Source organism: Thalassophryne amazonica, chromosome 9 (genome assembly GCF_902500255.1).
Source record: "Thalassophryne amazonica chromosome 9, fThaAma1.1, whole genome shotgun sequence".
NCBI classification, from domain to species: Eukaryota; Metazoa; Chordata; class Actinopteri; order Batrachoidiformes; family Batrachoididae; genus Thalassophryne; species Thalassophryne amazonica.
The window spans coordinates 53,802,000-53,823,068 of record NC_047111.1 but is presented as its reverse complement, the minus strand read 5'-3'; the positions used below and the strand labels follow the sequence as shown (position 1 = coordinate 53,823,068).

The 21,069-nt window shown below is 41.0% G+C and overlaps 1 protein-coding gene across 1 annotated transcript in view; it reads left to right on the top strand.

The window, feature by feature from the left end:
* Positions 1-21,069, top strand: part of LOC117517920 (glutaredoxin domain-containing cysteine-rich protein 2) — a 90,792-nt gene that overhangs the window by 39,388 nt on the left and 30,335 nt on the right. The window contains 1 exon segment of the mRNA XM_034179052.1: positions 4,425-4,534. Within this exon segment, the coding sequence (XP_034034943.1) occupies positions 4,425-4,534 (110 nt within the window).

Here is a 21,069-nt window from a genome sequence, read left to right as displayed (position 1 = left end):
AAAGTAATCCTACCCAACCTTTGATATATTTTCATTATTCTGTTTGTTTTAGTATGCTAACATCATTAAAAATGGATTGTTGCATGTTAAACAACTCTGTTCAGGAACCTGAACCTGGTGAAATAGAGAAGCTTGAGGTCTGGAGTCCATCATTCAGAAAGAGTGATGGAGAACAGCCCCACCTAAAGGAGAGGCTGACTTAATGGAGCAGATAATGGAGAAATCATGCATTCGGTGGTACAAGCACTAAATCTGCCATAGTGATTCTTATGACATTGCTCCACGTATCTAGTTGACTGGCCAATTGAAAATTCAAACATGACCAACCAAAAATTCATGTATGCATAGAAAAGTGCCTATTTCATTGATTTAAAATGATACTGATGTCAAATTCCATTTTGTTATATTTTATTTACTATTTATAGTATTTATTATGTTTTATTTTGCTTATATGCCAAATTAGAGTGAAGTTTATTACATTTAGTCTGAATGGGTTTCATTCGGCACATTATGAAAATTTTCATATCTTGAAACTACTGCATGTAGGCCTACTAAAAGGTGTTAAGTGTGGAATATATTGTGTTATAATTTTTAATATCTGCCGACACCACGGACAAATGGCAATTTATGCCACTAAGAGTGTCATATATTACTGTTGAAACATGAAAATTAAAACCTACAATTTGAGAGCAAGCTCACACAAATCAAATAAGTAATGGCAGTTTTGTAAGGAAAAAAAAAAGATTTTGGGGTTGATTCGGTGGCCATCGTGGCATTAGGCACCATCTTGGAATTCACTGATGCTGTAAAACATTTCCATTGTGATAAGAGCATTTCAATGCAAAAATTTATTTTATGGGAGGTCATTTTGGTGGCCATCTTGGAAAATAACCACCATCTTGTATTTTCAAGTGGCCAATCAACCAGATTTGTTAATTACTATTTTGGTAATCATCATATCAAATTTGGTGCTTGTATCAATGTTTGCATGATTTTACTGTAAAATTGATATTACCTGTTCTACTAACTGTATTGCTGGTTGTTAGGTGTACAGTTTTTGTTGTTCTGCTTTCAGTTTTCCTGAATTTTTTAAATTTAGCTTTGTATCCTCTCAGAAGGGTAACTGTTGTGATTCTGATTGTTGATAATGTTTTTTCTATCTATTAGATACTATATGTGTGATTGAGAAGTTCACATGGTGGAACTATAGGAGTGGTAAAGTGGTAAAGAAGGCTGACATGCTCACAGATCAGCCCTTTCTTATTTGCAATGGTGGTGGACGGGTTGTCTGATGGGATCAGACAGGAGTCCACATGGACTTTGTTTGCAGATGGCATTGTAACCTGCAATAAGAGTAGGGAGCAGGTTGATCTGAGTTTAGGGAAGTGAAAGTATGCAGTGGAGAGAAGGGGAATGAAGGCCATTTGTTGCAAGATAGAGTATAAGGGTATGAATGAGAAGGAGGGTGACAGAATTGTTTCGGTGTAATGAGTATAGGTGGTGAAGGTGGATGAGTCTGATGGAATATTTTACTCATTAAACTCATTTACAACCCAACTAGTAACAATAATGTCCAGTGTACTGTGCATCTGGAAAGTATTCACCGCGCTTCACTTTTTCCACATTTTGTTATGTTACAGCCTTATTCCAAAATGGATTAAATTAATCTTCTTCCTCAATTCTACCTACAATACCCCATCATAACAGTGTAAAAAAGTTTTTTTTTTTAAGATTTTTGCAAATTTATATATCTCTATCTCTCTCTCTCTCTCTCTCTCTCTCTCTCTCTCTCTCTTGCTATATATATATAGTAGCTTGCAAAGGAATTCAGCCCTTTAGTATTTCACGCATTTTATTTTGTTTATGGCATTTCAAATACAAAAAGTAAATCAGGCTTCTCAATATAAAAATTTTTAAAATTATCTTAGACTCAAACTGAAAGTAAATCTCTACAATGTGATATAAATTAATTAAAAATATAAAAGTCAAGATGATGGGTTGCATAAGTAATCAGCCCCTTTGGTATAATACCTTTAAATAGTCAGTTTAATTGCCAGTTTTCTTCAGACAAGTCAGGGGATGGATACATGAACATTTCCAAGCCACTGAATATGTCTTAAACTTTATTTACATCAGTTATGAAGAAATACAAACAATATGGCACTCTATGGTAAATCTGTGTGGAGTAAACAGTTCTCAAAAACTGAGTGACTGTGCAAGAAGGAGAAGAGTGAGGAAAGCCACCAAGACACTCAGACAACCCAGAAGAAGTTACACGCTTCTGTGGCTGTGATTGGAGAAATTGTGCATAGTGCATGTTTTGCATTTTGTATCCCCAGTTATACAGCTTCGTGATGAAGTGGTACAGAGGAGGGTTTTCTTTCACCAAAGCATTAAATCTAGGCTTAAATCTCAGATGTACCTTCTGGCAAATCTGTAGCTGAACTTTCAGGTCTTTTTAATAAAACCCTCATCACTGTAAAGCACTTTGAGCTTCTAATACAGATGGAAAGGTCCATTTACCATGATTTGGAAAGGCATACATCTGTCTACATATAAGGTCTCACAGTTGACAGTACATGTCAGAGCACAAATCAAGCATAAAGTCAAAGGAATTGTTTGTAGACCTCCAAGACTGAGGTCTACAAGTCTGAGGCACAAATCTGGGCAAGGGTACAGAAACATTTCTGCTTTGAAGGTCTCAATGAGCACAGTGGCCTCCATCATCTGTAAATGGAAGAAATTCGGATCCACCAGGACTCTTCCTAGAGCTGGCCACCTGTCTGAACTGAGCGATTGGGGGAGAAGGGCCTTATTGAGGGAGGTGACCAAGAACCTGATGGTTACTCTGTCAGAGCTCCAGCATTCCTCTGTGGAGAGAGCAAACCCTTCACTAAGGACAACCAACTCTCCAGCAATCCAGCAATCAGGCCTGTATCATAGAGTGACCTGACAGAAGCCACTCCTTAGTAAAAGGTACATGGCAGGCCACCTGGAGTTTGCCAAACGGCAACTGAAGGACCCTCAGACCATGAGAAACAAAATTCTCTGGTCTTATGATACAAAGATTGAACTCTTTGGCATGAATGACAGGCATCACGTTTGGAGGAAACCAGGCACCATCCCTGCAGTGAAGCATGGTGGTAGCAGCATCATACTGTGGGGATGTTTTTCAACAGCAGGAACTGGGAGACTAGTCAGGATTGAGGGAAAGATGAATGCAGTAATGTACAGAGACATCCTGGATGAAAACCTGCTCCAGAGCGCTCTTGACCTCAGACTGGGGTGACGGTTCATCTTTCAGCAGGACAATGACCCTAAGCCAAGAAATCAAAGGAGCGGCTTCAGAACAACTATGCGAATGTCCTTGAGTGGCTCAGCCAGAGCCTAGACCTCAATTTGATTGAACATCTCTGGAGAGATCTGAAAATGGCTGTGCACTGACGCTCCCCTTCAAACCTGATGGAGCTTGAGAGGTGCTGCAAAGAGGAATGGGCAAAACTGCCCAAAGATAGGTGCACAATGCTTGTGGCATCATATTCAAGAACACTTGTGACTATAACTGCTGCCAAAGGTGCATCAACAGAGTATTGAGTAAAGGGTGTGAATACTTTTGTACGTGTGATTTCTTATGTTTTTCTGCAAATGTATTAAAAATAAAAACTGTTTTTCATGTTGTCCTTATGGGGTATTGTGAGTAGAATTTTGAGGGAAAAATAAATTTACTCTATTTTGGAATAAGGCTGTAACATAAAATGTGAATACTTTCTGGAGTCACTGTATTTCCACTTTTTCACAATTTCTCTGAGAATACCATATGAGTTTACAGCTGCTGCCATATATACATCCTTGAAGTGACCCATATATGATCCAAATCCCCAGCTGTGCATCACACTTTGCTATACTGTATCAACACAGTATATTAACAGTTATTATTTGTTGACCAGACCATAATTTGGATCATGAAATATTCTCATGTGTTGGACAAAAGTCTGGACAGTGCACACCAGTGAAGCTGGATAAATGTGGTTAGCTAGAAAAGTGAAATGTACAGGTGCACATTTGTAGTAAACACTTTTGGAGAGACAATTACTTGAATATTATACAGTTAGAGAATAGACTTGCATCACAACGACTAAGGAGAATTTCAGCCTGAAACACTATACAGGAGAACATCACAATGCCATTTCAACGATGTCTGCTGATTATCTCATGCTATGTCCTTGACATGCACTTATATCCCTCTGTGACTCCATGGCTCACCTCTCATATCTCCAAATGTAAACTCTTCCACATATATTTTACATCCAACATCAATTTTTGAAGAAATACTCGCTTTTTGCAGATAAATTCAAGGCTTCAGTGTTAAACCTTATGTAAAAGTTGAAAGATTATTTTCCCAACCTGTTTCTTTCTGTGTTCAGGTGTCTATCATCCTACAGGGCTCATAGCCCAGAGAATTAACGTGTACAGAGGTGTGGGAAGCTACAAGCCTGCTCCAGGCCTGACTGAGATGGCAGAGGGAGACACACGTGTAAGAAAGGCAGTGCACTAGTTTTGATCCTCACCAAATCAATTTCTCAGATAACACACATCCGCTGAGGTGGTCTGTGATGGTTCCAACATATCCACATGATGAGAGACAGTCGCTCTACTCTCCAAAGGCAGAATTTCTTCAGGTGCTTTCACAACTTTAATTAATTATTTAATTCATTCAATCATTTTCTGCCACTTATCTGGGTCCGTATCACAGTGGCAGTAGACAGAGCAGCTCTCACACATCCCTATCCCTCACCATATTCTCTAACTCTTTCTGGGGGATCCCGAGGAGTTCCCAAGGCAGCTAGCAAAAATTATGCCTCCATGTTGTCCTTGGCCTTCCCCCAGGACCTCCTCCCACTTGGACATGCCTGTGTGCATTCTCACCGCATGCCTGAACCACCCCAGGTGGCGAGAGGTTCTCAGAGTAAAGTCCTTGACGTTTTCACATCATGTTTGGTCCATTTCTGTTTGACCGTTGTTAACCCCCAAAACGTGACTCAGCTGCAAATCATGAATTACCCGCAAACCATGAATTGCAAAACGTGAATACTGAAAAAATGTCTCCCAAAACATTAACGCAGGTCTTGCAAAATGTAAATCGCAAAATGTGAATTTCTTCACAATTTAGTGTATGTGCTTGGCTGAGGAGCCAATGGTGCGACCATGTGTGTGATTATGACTGCGCACCTCTCACTTTCATTGCACCACGGGCTTTATGCCACCCCTCAGCTCGCGTGTATGACCTTGACACTTTCATCAGCCACAGTCTGGGGCAAATGCATCATTGGCTATGAAATTAGGGAATAACTCCATTGTGTCTGATGGTTTGCGGACATTAATGCTGGATTCTACGGTCGCAAATCGAGTTTTACCAGCGAAGCGGATATTTGCAATACAAAAGGGGGTTATTCACATTCTAACCCAATTCCATTGTTTGCATGGTTTATTTTTCTGTAAGTAATTCAACCTGGATCCGTGTTTTCAGTAAAAGACTGCTTCACCACTGCAGGCTACATCTAAACCTGCAAAATAATAAAGTTCGATAAAACTGTTAAGCAGACTGTAGTTTCAGGGAAAAGTTGCTCGATTCCTGGTCCCAAGTTATCAAATAATCACTGTTAGTATTGTTTCTGTGAAGGCTCTCAGTTGTCCATGTTGTTTCCATAGTAGAGAAGCTTGAATCTTCGACTGGACTGGGTTGCTTGACGCGAGGACATTTCGCTTCTAATTGCAGAAGCTTCCTCAGCTAAATGTCTTGCTCTGGTAGTCTGACTTCTGTCTTGACTCTTGTAGAGAAGATATATCTCATATATCTTCATATCTGGTATATCTTCTCTACAAGATTCAAGACAGAAGTCAGACTACCAGAGCAAGAAATTTAGCTTAGGAAGCTTCTGCGATTAGAAGCGAAATGTCCTCGCGTCAAGCAACCCACTCCAGTCAAAGATTCAAGCTTCTCTGCACTGTTAACATTGTATTTATCGGTTACCACAGCAGCAATTGAAATATTTACATCGGTCGGCAAAGCTTACCGTAGTAAGAATCAGAATTAGAATCGCCTTTACTGTCATTGTAATTTACATTGCAACGAGATTTGAGTGCAACTCCGAAAGGTGCTTTTCCAAGGTGCGAGTAATTTTTAGCCAAATAAAAGATAATAAAATTTAACAAAATAAATTATTTAAATAAATGTACAACTAAGAATAAAATGTGGACAAAATATAAAATGTAAAATGAGAAATTATGTACAAATGTGGTATGATATTGCACTGGAAAATATTGCACATGGGTACAGATATTGCACAAGAAATATTGAAAAGTGCAGATTAGTGTGGTTTGTTATTGTTCAGTGCAGTGATTGCTCTGGGGAAAAAGCTGTCCCTGACTCTGTTTTATACCGTTGGCCCGAGGGTAGTAGGTCAAACAGGTGGTTGCTGGGGTGGGATGTGTCTTTGATGATGATGGCAGCTCTGCTGAGGTAGCGAGAGCTGGCAATGTCCTCCAGGCTGGGCAGAGAGCGGCCAGTGATCCTCTGGGCCGTGTTGATTGTGTTGATAGTAACAGCATCTTCATGTCAAACTGGAAATTCTGTGAGCAGACCCACAGATTTCTCCATCTGGTCAACTGCATTGAGTAATTCTGTATCAGAATCCACATCAATACTTTCATATGATACATTAAATTCACCCATTTCTGCACTGTCGTCATTCTACCAGTTTCTCTCTCTCTCAGGTGACACAACCATTACTGACATCTGCCTAGCAACGCGGTCAGGGCGCAGAGTAATACATCAAATGCAAAACGGTTGAATATTTTTTCACCGTCTACGCTATATTTATAACCATATCGGGCCTGCTGTGGCGACCCCTAGTGGAAAAAGGGAGAAGCCAAAATAACTTACTTTTAAGGGCAGCATGGTGGCTTCGTGTATAGCACTGCTGTCTCACAGTGAGAAGATCCCACCTGGTCCTTTCTGTGTAGAATTTGCACATTCTCCCAGTGTTTCTGTGGGTTTCCATCGGGTGCTCCGGGTTCCTCCGGTTAGGTGAACTGGTGACTCAAAATTAACTGCAGGTGTGTGTGCATTTGTGTGAATGTTTCTCTGCCAATATGTGGCCCTGCGATAGACTGCTGTCCTGTCCAGGGTGTACCCCACCACATGCCCCACGACAACTAGGTTGCCTCCCCCCCATGACCCTAAACTGGATGAAGCGGGTAAAGAACATGAATAAATGAATGAATGAATCTTGTCGGGACCATTCCAGTCAACGCTAATGAAAGCAACATAGTTAAAAGAAAAACAATGGTCACATCCCAGGTGCAGGGCAAAAACTGTCCACACATTTATTATTATTATTATTTTTGCTGATATAACATTTCAACCACATCAGGACCTGTACAAAGAGATATAACACAGCTGACTTACAGGGCTGGAGCTCACTTGTTAAATCTTTTATTACTCTGCAGGGTGCTATGGGGAGCACCACCTCTATTGTGGGGAAAATGCATCTAAAACACACACACACACACACACACACACACACACACACACATATATATATATATATATATATATATATATATATATATATATATATATATATATATATATATATATATACACACACACACACACACAAACATACACACATAAAGAGGGTTATATCTGTAATGATAGTTGTACAGCAGCACTTCCTCAACATTCTACTGTAATAGCACCTCTTCTGCAGATAAATACAGAAAACATATTTAATATTTCAAAAAGGTCTTCTGTGAAATTCTTCATTGAGGCCTCTTGGGGCTCAAGTTCTCAAGTTGAAAATCCAGAGGGCATCTCTTTCTAAAAGATGGTTGTTTATGTTTTCCACATCTCTTTACTCTGTAGAAAAACTGATGAAGACCTGAGAAAGTCGACACGTTGTCTGACCGCGTTCGCAAAAAATAGTGTGTGGACCTGTAACTTATTTCTTAATGATAACCATATCCCGGAATATTAACACCACAGTTAACCAATCGACTCATATGTGGGTTTTATTTACATCTTAGGTATACATAAAAGTATCCATATGGCCCTCTCACACATTTGACAAAAAGCCTGCACTTATTTGTATTACAACCCCAATTCCAATGAAGTTGGGACTTGTGTAAAATGTAAATAAAAATAGAATTCATTGATTTTCAGATCCTCTTCAACCTATATTCAATTGAATGCACCACAAAGACAAGATATTTAATGTTCAAACTGATAAACTTTATTGTTTTTGTGCAAATATTTGCTCATTTTGAAATGGATGCCTGCAACACGTTTCAAAAAAGCTGGGACAGTGGTATGTTTACCACTGTGTTACATCACCTTTCCTTCTAACAACACTCAATAAGCATTTGGGAACTGCGGCCACTAATTGTTGAAGCTTTATAGGTGGAATTCTTTCCCATTCTTGCTTGATGTACGACTTCAGTTGTGCAACAGTCTGGGGTCTCTGTTGTCGTATTTTGTGCTTCATAATGTGCCACACATTTTCAATGGGTGACAGATCTGGACTGCAGGCAGGCCAGTCTAGTACCGGCACTCTTTTACTATGAAACCATGCTCTTGTAACACGTGCAGAATGTGGCTTGGCATTGTCTTGCTGAAATAAGCAGCCGCGTCCCTGAAAAAGACGTTGCTTGGATGGCAGCATGTGTTGCTCCAAAACCTGGATATACCTTACAGAATTGTTGGTGCCATCACAGATGCGTAAGTTATCTATGCCATGGGCACTAACACACCCCTATGCCATCATAGATGCTGGCTTTTGAACTTTGCACTGGTAACAATCTGGATGGTCTTTTTCCTCTTTTGTCAGGAGGACATAACTTGCATGATTTCCAAAAACAAATTTGAAATGTGGACTCATCAGACCACAGCACACTTTTCCACTTTGTGCCTGTCCATTTCAAATGAGCTCAGGCCCAGAGAAGGCAACAGCGTTTCTGGATGTTGTTGATATATGGCTTTTACTTTGCATGGTAGAGTTTTAATTGCACTTGTCGATGTAGCGACGAACTGTGTTAACTGACAGTGGTTTTCTGACATGTTCCTGAGCCCATGCGGTAAGATCCTTTACACAATGATGTCAGTTTTTAATGCAGTGCCGCCTGAGGGATCGAAGGTCACAGGCATTCAGTGTTGGTTTTTGACCTTGTCGCTTACGTTTAGAATGTTCTCCAGATTCTCTGAATCTTCTGATTATATTATGGCCTGTAGATGACGGAATCCCTAAATTCCTTGCAAGTGAACGTTGAGAAATGTTCTTAAACTGTTGGACTATTTTTTCACGCAGTTGTTCACAAAGTGGTGATCCTCACCCCATCTTTGCTTGTGAATGGCTGAGCCTTTAGGGGATGCTCCTTTTATACCCAATCATGACACTCACCTGTTTCCAATTAGGTGTTCTTTGAGCATTCATCAACTTTCCCAGTCTTTTGTTGCCCCATCCCAACTTTTTTGAAATGTGTTGCAGGTATCCATTTCAAAATGAGCAAATATTTGCAAAAAAACAACAAAGTTTATCAGTTTGAACATTAAATATCTTGTGTTTGTGGTGTATTCAATTGAATATAGGTTGAAGAGGATTTGCAAATCATTGTACGAGGGTAGGCTGAAAAGTTCTAAGGCTCACCAAGAAGGAGAAATGCCATTTCAATAAAACTTGGCATGCATTAAGTTCAACTCCTCTGATGACTAACTGTGTTATTTTCTTCCAGGTTGTGAGGTAGTTTGTGGTTCATAGCCAAGTTCGAAAGTTCGTGGTAGAGGGAAATGGCAAAAATGGACAAAATCTGGCATCACGGTGTGATTAAGTACCCGCATAAAAAGGGGTTAAAGCCCAAGGACATTCATGTGGATATGGTTGCTACATTAGGGGATGAAGCTCCCTCCATATCTACAGTGCAGAAGTGAGCAGCTGAATTTAAGAGGGGCAGAGAGAGCCTTGAAGATGACCCAAGGTCTGGGCGGCCTGCAACAGCCACAACCCAGAAAAACACTGACCTTGTTCATGAAATGGTGATGGACGACAGACGATCGACGGTTAATCAGCTAGCAGATGCTGTGGGAATATCCCATGAGAGAATTGAACACATTCTGCATGAAGAACTTGGAATGTCAAAGCTCGGTGGGTGCCATGTCTTCTGATGCCTGATCAGAAACGCACCAGGCTAGTCATGTCAAAGGCAAACTTGACGCAATTTGAAGAGGATCCAGTCAATTACATGGAACGTTTTCTTACCCAGGATGAGTGTTGGGTTCACCACTTTGAACCAGAGACAAAAAAACAATCAATGCAGTGGACACACCCAAGGTCACCACCTCCAAAGAAGGCCAAGGTCATTTTGTCTGCGGGAAAGGTCATGGTTTCAATCTTCGGGGATGCCAAGGGCATTGTGTTCGTGGACTATCTTGAAAAGGGACAAACCATAAATGGACAGTACTATTCTAACCTACTGAGACAGTTACGCGAGGCTATCAAAAAGAAGCGACCAGGAAAGCTGATGAAAGGGGTGCTGTTCCATCAAGACAATGCCCCAGCTCACAAGTCAACAGTGGCCATGGCCACTATCCACGAGTGTGGATTCGAACTGGTAGATCACCCACCATACTCCCCTGACTTGGCACCCTCGGACTTTCATCTGTTCCCAAACCTGAAAAAAAACTTGGCTGGGAAGCACTATCGGAGCAATGATGAGGTGATGGCTGCCGTTGAGGACTATTTTGACTCTCAAGATGAAAGCTTCTATGCCAAGGGAATCGAAGCACTCAAGCACCGCTGGAAGAAGTGTGTGTAGTTACAGGGAGACTATGTAGAAAAATAACCCTGAATTTGTTCAATTCGACAACTGCATCATAGTCAGCCTACCTAACTTTTCAGCCTACCCTCGTATTCTGTTTTTATTTACATTTTTCACAAAGTCCCGACTTCACTGGAATTGGGGTTGTAGAATATTTTGGATACCTTCAGAGGTTCTGAATCAGATTGTCAAGTATATACAGATGAATGCTAATGTTACCCAGTTTCTAGGTTTTGCCTTAAAATACAGTTTAAATTTGCCCACTCCATGATTGGGATATTAATTACACATGAAATAATGTGTTTTCTCCTGGAAATGTAATCAAATCAAATCAATTTATCAAATCAAATCAATTAATCAAATTATAGATTGCAAGGCAAAGCCATACAATAATTACGGAAAAACCCCAACGGTCAAAACGACCCCCTGTGAGCAAGCACTTGGCGACAGTCTGAAGGAAAAACTCCCTTTTAACAGGAAGAAACCTCCAGCAGAACCAGGCTCAGGGAGGGGCAGTCTTCTGCTGGGACTGGTTGGGGCTGAGGGAGAGAATCAGGAAAAAGACATGCTGTGGAGGGGAACAGAGATCAATCACTAATGATTAAATGCAGAGTGGTGCATACAGAGCAAAAAGAGAAAGAAACACACAGTGCATCATGGGAACCCCCCGGCAGTCTAAGTCTATAGCAGCATAACTAAGGGATGGTTCAGGGTCACCTGATCCAGCCCTAACTATAAGCTTTAGCAAAAAGGAAAGTTTTAAGCCTAATCTTAAAAGTAGAGAGGGTGTCTGTCTCCCTGATCCGAATTGGGAGCTGGTTCCAGAGGAGAGGAGCCTGAAAGCTGAAATCTCTGCCTCCCATTCTACTCTTAAAAACCCTAGGAACTACAAGTAAGCCTGCAGTCTGAGAGTGAAGCACTCTATTGGGGTGATATGGTACTGTGAGGTCCCTAAGATAAGATGGGACCTGATTATTCAAAACCTTATAAGTAAGAAGAAGAATTAAAGAATTAATTAAATTCTATTCTAGAATTAACAGGAAGCCATTGAAGAGAGGCCAATATGGGTGAAATATGCTCTCTCCTTCTAGTCCCTGTCAGTACCCGAGCTGCAGCATTTTGAATTAACTGAAGGCTTTTCAGGGAACTTTTAGGACAACCTGATAATAATGAATTACAGTAGTCCAGCCTAGAGGAAATAAATGCATGAATTAGTTTTTCAGCATCACTCTGAGACAAGGCCTTTCTAATTTTAGAGATATTGCACAAATGCAAAAAAGCAGTCCTACATATTTGTTTAATATGCGCACTGAATGACATATCCTGATCAAAAATGACTCCAAGATTTCTCACAATATTACTAGAGGTCAGGGTAATGCCATCCAGAGTAAGGATCTGGTTAGACACCATGTTTCTAAGATTTGTGGGGCCAAGTACAATAACTTCAGTTTCATCTGAGTTTAAGACCAGGAAATTAGAGGTCATCCATGTCTTTATGTCTGTAAGACAATCCTGCAGTTTAGCTAATTGATGTGTGTCCTCTGGCTTCATGGATAGATAAAGCTGGGTATCATCTGCGTAACAATGAAAATTTAAGCAATGCTGTCTAATAATACTGCCTAAGGGAAGCATGTATAAAGTGAATAAAATTGGTCCTAGCACAGAACCTTGTGGAACTCCATAATTAACCTTAGTCTGTGAAGAAGATTCCCCATTTACATGAACAAATTGTAATCTATTAGATAAATATGATTCAAACCACTGCAGCACAGTGCCTTTAATATCTATAGCATGCTCTAATCTCTGTAATAAAATTTTATGGTCAACAGTATCAAAAGCAGCACTAAGGTCTAACAGAACAAGTACAGAGATGAGTCCACTGTCTGAGGCCATAAGAAGATCATTTGTAACCTTCACTAATGCTGTTTCTGTACTATGATGAATTCTAAACCCTGACTGAAACTCTTCAAATACACCATTCCTCTGCAGATGATCAGTTAGCTGTTTTACAACTACCCTTTCAAGAATTTTTGAGAAAAAAGGAAGGTTGGAGATTGGCCTATAATTAGCTAAGATAGCTGGGTCAAGTGATGGCTTTTTAAGTAATGGTTTAATTACTGCCACCTTAAAAGCCTGTGGTACATAGCCAACTAATAAAGATAGATTGATCATATTTAAGACCGAAGCATTAATTAATGGTAGGGCTTCCTTGAGCAGCCTGGTACGAATGGGGTCTAATAGACATGTTGATGGTTTGGAGGAAGTAACTAATGAAAGTAACTCAGACAGAACAATCGGAGAGAAAGAGTCTAACCAAATACCGGCATCACTGAAAGCAGCCAAAGAGACGATATGTCTTTGGGATGGTTATGAGTAATTTTTTCTCTAATAGTTAAAATTTTATTAGCAACGAAAGTCATGAAGTCATTACTAGTTAAAGTTAAAGGAATACTCGGCTCAATAGAGCTCTGACTCTTTGTCAGCCTGGCTACAGTGCTGAAAAGAACCTGGGGTTGTTCTTATTTTCTTCAATTATTGATGAGTAGAAAGATGTCCTAGCTTTACGGAGGGCTTTTTATAGAGCAACAGACTCTTTTTCCAGGCTAAGTGAAGATCTTCTAAATTAGTGAGACGCCATTTCCTCTCCAACTTACGGGTTATCTGCTTTAAGCTGCGAGTTTGTGAGTTATACCACAGAGTCAGGCACTTCTGATTTAAAGCTCTCTTTTTCAGAGGAGCTACAGCATCCAAAGTTGTCTTCAATGAGGATGTAAAACTATTGACGAGATACTCTAGCTCACTCACAGATTTTAGGTAGCTACTCTGCCCTGTGTTGGTATATGACATTGGAGAACATAAAGAAGGAATCATATCCTTAAACCTAGTTACAGCGCTTTCTGAAAGACTTCTACTGTAATGAAACTTATTTCCCCACTGCTGGGTAGTCCATCAGAGTAAATGTAAATATTATTAAGAAATGATCAGACAGAAGGGAGTTTTCAGGGAATACTGTTAAGTCTTCAATTTCCATACCATAAGTCAGAACAAGATCTAAGGTATGATTAAAGTGGTGGGTGGACTCATTTACATTTTGAGCAAAGCCAATCAAGTATAACAATAGATTAAATGCAGTGTTGAGGCTGTCATTCTAAGCATCTGTGTGGATGTTAAAATCGCCCACTATAATTATCTTATCTGAGCTAAGCACTAAGTCAGACAAAAGGTCCGAAAATTCACAGAGAAACTCACAGTAACGACCAGGTGGACGATAGATAACAACAAATTAACTGGTTTTTGGGACTTCCAATTTGGATGGACAAGACTAAGAATCAGCTTTCAAATGAATTAAGCTCTGTCTGGGTTTTTGATTAATTAATAAGCTGGAGTGGAAGATTGCTGCTAATCCTCCGCCTCGGCCCGTGCTGCGACCGTTCTGACAGTTAGTGTGACTCGGGGGTGTTGACGCATTTAAACTAACATATTCATCCTGCTGTAACCAGGTTTCTGTAAGGCAGAATAAATTAATATGTTGATCAATTATTATATCAATTACTAACAGGGACTTAGAAGAGAGAAATCTAATGTTTAATAGACCACATTTAACTGTTTTAGTCTGTGGTGGAGTTGAAGGTGCTATATTATTTTTCTTTTTGAATTTTATGCTTAAATAGATTTTTGCTGGTTATTGGTGATCTGGGAGCAGGCACCGTCTCTACAGGGATGGGGTAATGAGGGGATGGCAGGGGGGAGAAGCTGCAGAGGTGTGTAAGACTACAACTCTGCTTCCTGGTCCCAACCCTGGATAGTCACGGTTTGGAGGATTTAAGAAAATTGGCCAGATTTCTAGAATGAGAGCTGCTCCATCCAAAGTGGGATGGATGCCGTCTCTCCTAACAAGACCAAGTTTTCCCCAGAAGCTTTGCCAATTATCTATGAAGCCCACCTCATTTTTTGGACACCACTCAGACAGCCAGCAATTCAGGGAGAACATGCGGCTAAACATGTCACTCCCGGTCCGATTGGGGAGGGGCCCAGAGAAAACTACAGAGTCCGACATTGTTTTTGCAAAGTTACACACCGATTAAATGTTAATTTTAGTGACCTCCGATTGGCGTAACCGGGTGTCATTACTGCCGACATGAATTACAATCTTACCAAATTTACGCTTAGCCTTAGCCAGCAGTTTCAAATTTCCTTCAGTGTCGCCTGCTCTGGCCCCCGGAAGACAATTGACTATGGTTGCTGGTGTCGCTAACTTCACATTTCTCAAAACAGAGTTGCCAATAACCAGAGTTTGTTCCTCGGCGGGTGTGTCACCGAGTGGAGAAAAACGGTTAGAAATGTGAACGGGTTGGCGGTGTACACGGGGCTTCTGTTTAGAACTACGCTTCCTCCTCACAGTCACCCAGTCGGCCTGCTTTCCCGGCTGCTCGGGATCTGCCGGAGGGGAACTAACGGCGGCTAAGCTACCTTGGTCCGCACCGACTACAGGGGCCTGGCTAGCTGTAGGATTTTCCACGGTGCAGAGCCGAGTCTCCAATTCACCCAGCCTGGCCTCCAAAGCTACGAATAAGCTACACTTATTACAAGTACCATTACTGCTAAAGGAGGCTGAGGAATAACTAAACATTTCACACCCAGAGCAGAAAAGTGCGGGAGAGACAGGAGAAGCCGCCATGCTAAAACCGGCTAAGAGCTAGTAGCTGCGCTAAGCTAGCGGATTCCTAAAAACACACAAAGTGAATAATGTGTAAATAATTTAGAGGCGATTCAGCAGAGGGAGTTCTTTAGTTAGGCACGTGAAGATTACACTGTGAAACAAATCGTTATCTAGTTAACTAGATCAATCTAACTGCGCAGATTAAAACAGCTAACAGATACAGCAAAACACCGCTGTGCTCCGGAACAGGAAGTGATACAATACCACAGTGAGAGCCAACCACCAGTAGAGGCAAGCGTAATGTAATGTAATGATATCTGTCAAGCTTCTAAAACCCCTTCATTACTCCTGTAAGCCCTATGCAAATACTCCCACAATCACCAAATAAACACACTTAGCACACACCATTTGGTGGCACTGCTTCAGTAATGAACATACCCAGATGACACAAGTCATGCAAATTCTGTATATTTGTAATTGTAACATTCATAAGTGATTCCAGCCATGTGGTTTGATTTTACAATATGTAAGTATGAATCAAAGACATATTCTGTTTCATGGAAACACAGATGTCTGCATTTTATAATGTTTATGTTTACTAGAATATTTATAATTAAATACTACAGATATGTAGTTGTGGGCTCTGTCAAGCTCTTGGGTGGCATGGCACAAACAGGAGGTGAACACAGATGCAGACTCACGGACACAGGAGTTGGAGTTTTCAAAAGGGCTTCATCTTATATATGGGAAAAGGTTCGATACACAGGATGACAGTCAGTGATGCAATGTAACAGACAGACGTGAGACAGAGAAGTGGTCAAAAACAAGTGAGGTTCAAAATCACAGACCAACAGAGTACATGGGCAGAGACAAGAGCAAGGTCAAGGTTAAAAAAGGAGCACGGTCACAACACGGAAAAAACAAAAACTGCTCAATGACAAAGAGGCTCGAACAAGGACTCAGGGTTCAACGAACTGGCAGAGAAAGACAAAATGCACAAGACTTAAACAATCCAGTTGGTGATTAGGGAAAAGAGACAGGTGTGCATAACATTCAGGAAGAGGGCATGGTCAGACAAATCAAAGATGAGGAAAGACGGGAAGCAAGAGAGTGCAGTTAGACAAACACAAAGTAGACATGAGATATAAGCCCAAATACCATAATGGCAGGTGGGCATGATAAACAGGAGCAGAGTCAAAAAAAGGAAAGGTGAAAGTAGCCCCACCCAAAACAACAGTGATGAAAATAAAATACCTAGAACAAAACTGAACAAAACCAAAGGTCGAATAAAATACCAGCATGAAAAGAACAAAGAATCAAACTAGGAAACACATAAAAAACTGAAAAGAGATCACAAGAAAATTAAAGACTGGGGCTGAAAATAGAACAGAACTCAACACATGGCAAAAGGATAACAAATAGATAAATTCAACTAGTAACTAAGTATAATAAGCAGAAAATCAAAGATCAGTGCCAGACAGTATAACAAAGAGAGGGGACATGGACACATACAGTGGACAAACCAAGACACGAGCCTGGACAGGAACAGACCTGACAGGCACACTGGAACAGATCTTTCAGAGGCAATGCCATTTTTTGGGGGTGGTTACATTAATTCATCGTGCAACTGATACAGGTAATAAAAAACAATTGTGTTCACTCTTGTTAACAGATTTATATCAGTACCATTTGCTTGCTTAGTACCCTATAACATTTATATAAATAATACAACTCAGCATAAACAGTATTCATTAGCCTGTCTGAAACTGCAACTAACAAATAAATCAAATAAATCCTGTTGCTTAATGTTAACGAATTATACCTTAAGTGTAGTTTTTCTGGCCGACTGATTCTGTTTATGTCAGGGCTCGAGGATGCATGGCACAGAAACTGGGAGGACACAAAATGCAGACTCGTTGACAAAGTGTTGGAGGTAAAAAGATAGACTTTATTGTTAAGACAGGCAGGAGTACGGTGCACAGGAAGGCAGGTAGTGAAGCAGAGGTACAGGTAGGTACAAGGCAAAAACATGGTAAAAAACAGGCTGGGTTTGAAGGCATTGAGAGACACTGTAACATGGGCTGAGGCAAAAAGTGAGATCTGAAAAATAAAGCAAGGTAGATACACAACGTGGCAAAAACAGGACAATTAACAAGGAGGACATGGAGATCAACGAACTGGCAGGGGAGTGGAGAAAATAAAGGGCTTAAATAACACAGGTGATGTAATTAGGGAAACAAGATGCATGTGTTTGGGAATGTTCTGGAAAGGGATGCATGGTCAGGTGAATCCAAGAGGTGGAAGAGAGGCATGAGAGAGATGGAGCAATAATGGCATACAGAGACAAAGATGAAACAGGCAGGTGCAAGTGAACATAAGAGGCAGACAGAGACAAAGGTGACAGGTGCAAGAGTGTAAGTGAATGAAATACTAATGGTGACAACAATCAGTGACTATATTAGATTACAAACTAAACTCAAGGCATGGCCAAAAATCTACAAGATAATAAAGATAGCAAAGTAACCTATAGACTAAACAGCATAACCAAAGAACAAAATCCAAGACAACAGTGTAATGCACAGAAAAAAGGAACGATACAACTAATGATTACATATGAGAAACAGAAAATAAAACCAGTAACAAAAACATAACAATTGAAAAACAAAGACTGGGCTGAAACTATATGCATGACTAAAGAAAGATAACCAGAGAATAACTGATAAACTGAAAACAAAACTAATGACTACAAAATAACTGTTGTGTGGGCCACCCGAAGAGGAGGTACTGCTGGCCAACGCCAGAGGGCGCCCTGCCTGTAGTCGGGTTTCAGGCACCAGAGGGCACAGTCACTACCCAGGAGCCAGGACTGACAGCTGTCAGCAATCACCATCATCACCACTATAAAAGCCTGGAGGAGACACCACATCTCTGCCGAGATATCAGTTTACCACTCAGGTAAAACTCTCAGCCATGTCTGTGCTCAACGCACTTCTCATTGTCTTTCTTTGAAACCTTTGCAGGAGGACCTGTTATCTTCAAATCAGCTGGGAGCTGGGTTTTGGACGTTGAAGAGTGACGGACTTCACTCCTCTTTCCAAACCAGAGAAGTAACAGTCGGTCTCTGCACGTTTCTGTGTTTTTATGTCGGAGGTGGAGATTCTTCCACAAAAGGAACTGAAATGAGTTGCTGACTGCTTACTGGGTGTCCACACACCCACCATTAACCTGTTTTTGTTCCTGCCAGCAGTACCGGATCTGACAGCTGAAGTAGAGGCCACCTGGGGACTCGGGACTTGGCGGCTTCAGTGTACTGCAGGTCTTCGTTGGCGGCGGAACCTTGTGGGCCGCGGCTCTTCTCTGGATAGGCGTCTCCTACCCTCGGGCCTGCCCACACGTCACCTGTTGTATTTTGTAATTGACTGTCTAACAGCCGTATTCGACCTGTTGTGCACATTTGCCACAATAAATTGTATTTATTGGACTATCTATTGACCGTTCATTTGCGCCCCCTGTTGTGGGTCCGTGCATTACACTTTCCCCAACAATAACACAGAGAAAGGGGGGAAAAAAATGATACCTGGGAACATAACGGGGCTGAAACCTGACAGTTTTCTTTTTCTGTCTGTCCCAGATGTGGCTGGATCAATGTGCTGGATTGGATGAGTTCTGTGGTGGACGTGGGATGGACTCCACTGTAGGAACAGATTCAATGAGAGACTTGATTACCCCCCTCCACCCACCCCCGACAGTAGACTGGACATCTGCATGGACTCTCGCCAATTGTTGTTGTGTCATGTTCTGTATTGTAAACCTTTTTGGTAGAATGGCCCTAAGTAGTGCGTCATCCCTTTGAGTCTGGTCTGCTTGAGGTTTCTTCCTCAATATCATCAGAGGGAGTTTTTCCTTAAAACTGCCACCTGTGTGTTTGCTGTAGGGGTTGGTAAGGTTACACCTTACTTGTGTGAAGCACCTTGAAGCAGCTCTGTTGTGATATGGTGCTATACAAACTAAATAAATTGAATTAAATTGAAATGTCTGATTCGATCGGGTACTCATACTTCTATTAGTTTGGCAGTAGAATCTGAATGAGCATTAACACAAGGCATTACTGACTTCTTCAGTGCGTGCCAACGTTCATATTGCACTCCAAGCTCTACTCTTTTTTTAAATACTGATTAACACTTAACACTTGATTAGAGATGGGTATTGATAAGATTTTATTGATATTGATGCCATTATCGATTCCGCTTATCGATCCGATTTCTTATTGTTTCCCTGATCGATACCTTTTGTGAATCTTCTGTGTACTAAAAGTAGGCTTTACAGGTTTTCTGTGTCAACATTTTATTGAGTCTTAAAGTAAATAAATATGAAATTGTTCACCGGATCCTTGATCTCTGGACATAAATGAACTCTACATGATAGATCCTTGATCTCTGTGTCATGGTTTGGACCCCTCCGGGCTCCTGTTATCATTTTGCCATCTGTCTGTGACCCTGGCCGGTGATTTTCAGTTTGGTTGTTTTCTTTTGCCTCATTGTTAGTGCCGTTTTAGTTTTGTCTCTGTCCTTTATTTGCTCTATTGATTTTTCTTTTCAGTCACTGGATGTACTGTCAGTTTACATATTTTTGCCACATGTAGTTCCGTTCTAGTTTAGTCTTGATCTTTTTCCTTGTTGTATTATTTTGGTCTCATTTTATTTTCTAGTTTTTGTCACTGATGTTTCTGTTTATCTAGCTTCACTCTCCTGCACTCTCTTGCCCCACCTTTCACTCTGCTTCTGTTTAGTAAAGTTTCACTTTCCTGCACTCTCTTGCCCCAGCTTTCACTCTGCTTCTGTTTAGTAAAGTTTCACTTTCCTGCACTCTCTTGCACTTGCTTTACTCATCTTTGTCATGTCCTCACCTTCTCCACACCTGACTCCTATCACGTCCTGATTACCCCACCTGCATTTAAGCCCTGTCTTTCATGTTTTTCACTGCTAGTTCGTTGTGCTCCATGCCTTGTGCTTCTGCCCTCGTCCAAGCCCTTTTTGCTCTTTTTCACGCAGTAGTTCTGACTTAGAACTGGTTGCCTTTACTGTGGATGACTTTGCTTATTTTTTGGACTCTGCGCTTGTCTCTGCCTGCCTACTCTGCCTCACTGTGTTTTTGAACATTGCTTGTTTTTGACTACGCCTCAGCCCAATGTCTGCCTGTTACCTTTGTATCGCTGCCTGCCTACCCGTGTACCAAACCACTGCTTAGCCTCCAGATAAAGCCTTTTGATTATTCCCTCATTTCTGTCTGTGGGTCTGCATTTGTGTCCTCCTCCTTTTGTGCCACTCATTCAGGAACCCTGACAGAACGAACTAGCCACACCTGGGCACAGCAGACTCAAGCTTCATCCTGCAGACTGCTATTATGAACCTGGACATTGTCACCATAAAGGAGATTTTCTCTGACCTCAATTTCTTTTTGTGTGCTTTTGTGACTGCTACTCTCCGAAGGAGAAGCTCGATTCTTTGGATCAAGCATGGGAACTTCTTGAAGCCAAC